The sequence below is a fragment of the Plasmodium reichenowi genome (genome assembly GCF_001601855.1).
Source record: "Plasmodium reichenowi strain SY57 chromosome Unknown, whole genome shotgun sequence".
NCBI classification, from domain to species: domain Eukaryota; phylum Apicomplexa; class Aconoidasida; order Haemosporida; family Plasmodiidae; genus Plasmodium; species Plasmodium reichenowi.
Window position 1 is genome coordinate 1 of NW_017962380.1, and position 8,136 is coordinate 8,136.

Below are 8,136 nucleotides of genomic sequence, written 5' to 3' on the forward strand. Positions count from 1 at the left end.
TATAATTTTTATTGAGAAGAATTTTTTTAGTTATTAAATAAAGGAGAAAAAAAAAAAAAACAAAGAAATAAAAGGTAACATATGTAAAAATCAATACATTTGATTTTATGAAAATTGAAGAATATACTGTATGTAAATATCTTCAAATATATTTATCAGCATATCAAAAGAGAAACCATTAGGTAAAATTGATGAATTCAAATGTTCAAAAATGTAACATAAGAAACATAGGTAAATGTTTCAATAATTTTATTCGTTATGTTAAAAATAATAATAATAATAAAAATGAATTTCCAAAGAAGTCAAAAGTTCATAATATATTTAACTAATAATTAATCCATTAATATATTATAACATGTTAATTCGTATTGTCTCTTTTTAATTAATTAATTAATTAATTATTATTATTATTATTATTATTATTATTATTATTATTATTATTATTATTATTATTATATATATATATATATATATATATATATATATATATATATATATATATATATATATATTTTATATATACTAAAATTTTGTTGTTTAATAAATGTAATATGAAATATTTATTTTATTTCATTTGAAGATGTTTTCTTTATTATTGTATTTGAAAAAAAAATTTATGTATAGTTTTTATTGTTGCAGAAAATTATACATTTAAAATAATTTACGAATAATATATTTATTTATTTAGTACATAATTATAAATACATATAAACATATATATATATATATATATATATATATAATATAGTATAATATTTTTGTGTGTGTTTGTTTATTATTTTTTTTTTTTTTTGGTGTAGTGTACATAAATTATGATTATACAATAAATATATAATATGTATTATTTTAATATAAAATTATTTAATATCTATATATCGTTTGACATATAAGAATCTATTTATTACAAATATAATTGATTCAAAATAAAAAGGAATATTTCTTAATGATATTTATATTACAATTTTTTCTTAATTTATATTTTATATATTAAATTATATTATATATATTTTCTTTATTAATATGGTCACATAAAAAATAAGAATATTTATTTTATATATTATATATTTATAAGTGTAATCTTTTAGATATTTTTTATTATAAAATTTTGAAAATTATTCATATTAATTTTATGAATAAAAAAAAAAAAAAAAAAGAAAAAAAAAAAGAAAACACGTACAACGTCAATATGCGATTTATGCTTACTTATGATAATAATTTAAAATATAAGTATAAATAGAAATTAATAAATACATACATATTACATATTATGTATTATATATAAATATTATTTATCAACGATAAAAATAATATTTAAAAGAATACGTTATTATAACATATATATATATATATATATATATATATATATATATATAATATATATATTTTTAGTATGTTGTGATTTATTTATATTCGTCCCTGTATGTTAGTATTGCTATATATAGCATCGTTTTTATATATTTTTCGTTAAATTTTATTATTATTAATTAAAAATGAATAAATCGAAAAACCAAGGTATTACTTTTTAAAAAATATAAAATATATATATGTACAATAAAAGGATATATATCATAAATATATATTTGTAATAAATATGATAGCATTAAGAAGGAATAAATATATCGTGGTTTTATTTGTTATAATATTTAATATACATTTTTCTTAAAATACATATTTTATAATATAAAAAAAATATAAATATAAAGATAATATAATAACATATAATGGCATATGTTTTAAAACATTTAAAAATTGTTATAGTACATTATAAAAATTAATGAATATTAATATATGAAAAGATGTGTACATTTTTTATTTCTTTATAACAAGGAATTATATATTTATTGTTTAAGTTGGACTATATAATTTATTCGCTTTTTGGTTTTTATATTATTATATATATTTTTTACATAAAATTATATTTATATGCTTTTTAATAGTTTTATATATTTAATGAATATAGTTTTTTTTATATCATAAATGAAACTTATATTTATATGTAAAATAAATATGATATAATACACATTCTCTTATTATATGTATTTGTTCATATTTATATTATTATATCTATAATATATGTTAAAAAATAATTATTATTTAAATTAATAAGAAAAACCTCTTATAGATAAAAAATTAATTTGTGTTTTATTATTATTTTAATTAAGTTTATTTGTATGATTTGTATAAAACATTGTATTATATTTTTAGTATATTCATTATATATATATATATATTTATTTATTTATTTATTTATATTTATATATTTACAAAATTTTGATCAGAAAGTTTGTTGGTTTTTGTTCCTTGTATGATAATGATAAGAGAAAGGAAAGAATATTTCATTCCTTTTGCAATTACATTCGGATTATATATATATATATATATATATATATATATATATATATATATGCATATATATTTTTATTACAATATATATGTCAATTAATATAAGTTCATTATAATATATATTATGATGATCTCTTTATTGCAATATTTATATATATATTTATAGAATTAGTTATAATTAAAACGAAATATATATTTTTTTTATATTGTCTTTTTTTTTGTATAGGACAATTATAAAAATAGTAATTTCGTGTTAGCAACATGTAATAATTCTAATTCAAGAAATTTATCTAAAGTAATGAGAAAAAATAATTTAATATTAAATGATGGAAAAGTAAGAAATAATGTGAGCGCTAATAGATATAATTCCAAACATATGAGAAGTAGTCATATTAGAAAGGAAGAACATAAAGATGAAATAGATGAAAAAAAAAAATTCAATAATAAGAACTTAGAGAAAACTAATAATAAGAAAAATAATTATTCAATAATAAATATGAATCACTGTATATTATCTAAAATTTTAACAAGAGGGGAATTATACCATGCATTAAATGGCGTTGAAGAGTTCACATCTCGTATAGATCTTTTTAATATATGGAATCAAGAACTCGGTATAAATAGTGATACAGTAGATATTTTAATGGAAGATTTGTCGTTGCATTTATATAACGATTTATGTCATTTTGATTATGTTACACTTAGAGATAATGAAAGTTGTCATGATGTATAGAGTAATTCCGTACATTTTTGTTTAACTATAACATCTATTAAAGAAAAGGAATTTATTAAAAATTTTCATTTATTATTAAAAAAGAAAATTTCAAAGGATTAATTTAGTAATTATATATATTCCGTTTTAGAAGAATTTGACAAATGGTATATTGAAATTTATATCAAGTATAAATATTAACACTTGAATTAAAATATAAATAATAATAATAATATTAAATAAATAAATGAAATAACTAGGTCCTTTATTTTTTACATTAACTTTTATGGTATTAAGATAATCTATACTTACTCGTATGTTACTGTTATAAGAGAAATAGTTTGTATTATATGTAAATCATATTTACTAATAAATATTCTGAATATATAACCATTGAATTTTAATTATATATTATTGAAAAAAAAAAAAAAACAATACTTTTATTTTTACAGAGAATACTTATAATATTTTGACACCAACAATTTCATTACAATGTACTTTATTATTTTCTTCTTAATATTATATAACCTAATATGTAGATATACATTTTATTTTCTCCAATATTTATGTGTTATAATTTTATTTTTTATTCTCCTTCATTTTTATTAACTCATAAGATATGTATATATGTATATATGTATATATGTATGTATATATATATATATATATATATATATATAATACGTATTATTTATTATCATTTTATGAACATAGGAATAATTGTCCTAATTATATATGCTTTTTTTTTTTTTTTTTTTTAAATAAATATATGTATAAATTTATATAAAGCACAGATTAAAATACGATTGTAAAAGTTGTAAATTAAAAATATATTTTCCTTATGAATATAATATGAAGATATACGTTGTTATTTATTTACACATTATAGTTTTTTGTAAAATTATTAATTAATGTCCTTATTATCCTTTATTGATATATAGTAATTATTATTATTATTATTTTTGGTTTTATTTTTTAATTATAAAAATGAGAATATACGAAAGTTATTTTAAAAGTGATGTTATATTATGATGAATCAAATAAATAAAATAAAATGTAAAAAATAAATATTTATATTAAATACTGAATAATGGAAATATTGCATTTTTGTAAAATTTATATTTGCGTGCATATATCTTGTAATTTATTTTTCCACATATATATATATATATATTTGGTAATATATTTATTGTGATTTTATGTTAATATTATTAATTTATATATAAATGAATTTTTTTTTTTTTTTTTAATTAAATGCAATATTATTTTACGTATAGAAATAACATTTCCCTATTATTTTAAAAGGTATTATTTATTTAAACAAGATGTTTAATCATTACATGCACGTATATATATATATATATACATAATAAAATAAATAATATAAAGTAAGTCTTGGTATGTCTCCGTATTCATTTATAAATAAAGGCTATATTTTTGATATAATATTAATAGTAAACTATTTTATATTAATTAAAGAAAAAGTAATAATATTATTATAATATTAATTATGTATATAAAATTGTGTACGCTTTATTTATTATGTTCAATATTTTCGATGATAATATTTGCATGGAAATAATTCATTTGAAAAGTACATTGAATTTAATATTGATTTTGATTAATATACTTATATATATATATATATAATTTCTTTTTAGCTTTAATATAATGTTTTATTTAATAAAGTAACTAATTTTATTGATTTTTGGAAATTTGCGTACATACATTTATATTGTAATCGAAATACGTACTTATTTTCTACATAAAAGAATACGTACATGTGAAAATAAAATACGTAAAAATTATGTTATATATATATTAATTTTCTTTGAATAATATGAAAATGAGGAATAAATTATATACATATATATATATATATATATATATATGTATTTATTTATGTATAATATAAAAATTGATTAAATTTATTTTTCCATTATGTTATATAAAAAAAAAAAAAAATTTATAAATTATAAAATTATATTTATTATACGTTTTCAATTTAATCCTTGTATAAAAAATAAATTGTATCAATAATAATTTTTTTTTTATATAATTTTAAATTTTAAAATATTTAATATTAAATTTTCTATAGAAAAACGTTTTTTCTGATCAAATAATATATTATATTAATTTATTAGGAAAAAATAAAAATCATTATTTCTTTGAATATATATTTAAGAAGTTCAAAAGAATTAGTTCCAAGAATGGAAATTACAGGAATTCTTATGAATATTAAAAGAAATGTGATGGAAACCAATATATTGAAAAGAAATAGAAATATTAAAAACATGCTTTTAAAAACAAGCATAAAAAATATATTTTTTTTGCTGTGTATACTTGCTTTAGTACATGTATGTTGCATGATGAGTTAAAAACTAATATTTTATTTATATATTATATTATATTATATTATATTATATTATATTATATTATATTATATTATATTATATTATATTATATCATATGTATTTGATATATATATATATATATATATATATATATATATGTACATATATATTGGTAAAATATGTTCATATTAATGTTTTGTTTTTATTCCATTTATGTTTGTAGAATACTGTATGGAGAAAACCTTTCTCACCGTTTAATTTTAATGTGTGTTCAAGAATTTTGTCCGAATTAGAAGAAAAGGAATCCGAGGCTTATGAGACAAATAGTAATTTGAAATATAAGGATAGTGCATTTGAAGATTTTTTTGGTCGTTATAATGATGATACTAGTGGAATGCATGCTTTGAATGGGAATGATGTTCTTAGTTATTTAGAAGGAAAAAATGAGAATGTTATTGATGATTCTCATGAAGATGATAATTCATCTGACATGGATACTGATTATCTTGTAGAGAGTTATTATCATTTATTGAATGTTGATGAATATGGAGATTTGAGTGACCTGGAAAACAATTTTTATAATTTATCTTTGAAATACTATCCAAAGTTGAAAAATGGAATGTTGTTGGAGTTGAATACAATATTTGAAGAGTTAAGTGAAGCATATCAAATATTAAGTTATAAAATTAGAAAAGAAATATATGATAAAGAAGGAATAAGTGGTATAGAAAAAATGAACATAATACATCCTCTTCTATATTTCAATGGAATCTTTATCTTTGATTTGATGTATCAGTATATTGGAACCACTAAAATTGGATATATTTTTAAGACATTTTTAGAAAGTAATATTTCTTCTGAAAATATACCATCTTTTCTTAAAGAAATAAACAAAAATATAATGGAACATCAAATAAAGAGAGAAGAAGAATTGATTGAATTATTAAAAAATAGATTAGACTTACATATGGATAATGATGAAGAATGGAAAAATAGAATGGAAAGTGAAATTAATTTATTATCGAATAAATCATTCTCTAATTTCATTTTAGAATCTATAGGATGGACATATGAAAATGTAGCTAATATATATCTAGATGACACTGAAAATGTCGGCGAAATATATCATGGTATATATATGTTTCAAGCGATTGAGAGAATAAATAAAAATGAAGAAATGTTTGACAATAAGAAAAATCACATCTATTCTTTCATAAGTAGTTTCTATCCTTATAATGAACAAATTAATCCATTTTTAAAAAGAGCAAAATATAATAGAACTAATGTAGAATGTATAACAAGCAATAGGGAAAATGATATTAATGCTGTATATGATGCTTTATATAAAGAAAATGTTAATAATATAACAGATGAAGTAAAATATAATTTATTAAACGATTTATTAATAAGTATTTTATATATAAATCTGCACGATATAGAAGAAACTGTTAGAAGTATTGCAGAAGTTGTTTTAAGAGATAATGACGTGGATGTAAATACCCGTTCAAAAAGAGCTCATAGAATGAGACTTCTAGGAAGTATGATACTCGAAAAGATTAATGCTTAGATGATAATAAATTTATATATAATATTATCTTATGTAATACTAAGTATGTGTTTTATATGTTATATATGTATTGTACGTATTTTGTGTGTTATATAAAATTTGTGTGTTGTATGTACGTTGTATATATTTATAGGTTTGTATGAAAATGTAATATCAATTTAGTTTTTTTATTGTATTACAAATATATGAATTTTAGTAAAATAATATTTTATTTTATATTTTTTTCTTTAATAAAAAAAAAAAAAGGAAAATAAGAAATTTTTTTTTTTATATCATTTATTTTATTGACATATTTATTATTTAAAAGACATAAATTAAGATGATATAAAGAATTAAGAAAAAAAAAAAAAAAAAAAAATATATATATATATATGTATTACGTATTTTATTTGTTAGAATAACAATAATAGAGTAAGGAACTTATTAATATATGTAACTAAAAATATAACATGAATGAATTTATGTTATAATAAATATTTAATACATGTTCATCTTTATGTATTTTATCAACATATATAATTATATTGTTATTAAAACATATATTTTATATTCTAAAAATAGAAATTAATACATGATCGCTATAAAAATTATTAATGTATTTTCAATAAAATTATTAAATATGACAAAATAATATGAAAAAAAATTATTTATTCATTTTTATGTATCAAATTTATATGTAGTTTTTATTGTACGTTTACAAGAAATAATTTTCTATTGTTTAAAAAAATATTTATTATTTACTTATTGCACACATATAAAATATATTTATTATATTATATTATATTATATTATATTATATTATATTATATTATATTATATTATATTATATTATATTATATTATATTATATTATATTATATTGTATGATATTATAATTTTTATAAAGGTTTTCTTTAAAAAAGCACATTTATAATTTTTAAAAATAAATATAAAAAATGACATATATATATATAAATATATTGATATATATAATAATCATCATTTTATTGATTTTAAAAAATAATTAAATAAATAAATGAATATAATTAAATGTAAAACAAATATATAAGAATAATTATAAAAATATAATTTTATAGATTAGAATTAATAAAAATATAATACTATTGGTGCCCATAAAAGGATAAAAAAAAAAAAAAAATCTGAAAAAATAATGTTTTTTTT

At 16.0% G+C, this 8,136-nt stretch overlaps 2 protein-coding genes across 2 annotated transcripts; both read left to right on the top strand.

Annotated features, from left to right (window-relative positions):
- Positions 1-2,404: 2,404 nt before the first annotated feature.
- PRSY57_0018500 (putative exported protein) lies at positions 2,405-3,076 on the top strand (the record flags this gene model as incomplete). The annotated part of the gene is made up of 2 exons (XM_012908934.1): positions 2,405-2,434; positions 2,570-3,076. The coding sequence occupies 2 exons, from the start codon at positions 2,405-2,407 to the stop codon at positions 3,074-3,076; spliced, it is 537 nt and encodes a 178-aa protein (XP_012764388.1).
- Positions 3,077-5,349: 2,273 nt separating this feature from the next.
- Positions 5,350-6,976, top strand: PRSY57_0018600 (gametocyte erythrocyte cytosolic protein, putative; the record flags this gene model as incomplete). Its single annotated transcript, XM_020114254.1, has 2 exons — positions 5,350-5,412; positions 5,633-6,976. The coding sequence occupies 2 exons, from the start codon at positions 5,350-5,352 to the stop codon at positions 6,974-6,976; spliced, it is 1,407 nt and encodes a 468-aa protein (XP_019969743.1).
- Between the last annotated feature and the right edge of the window lie 1,160 nt (positions 6,977-8,136).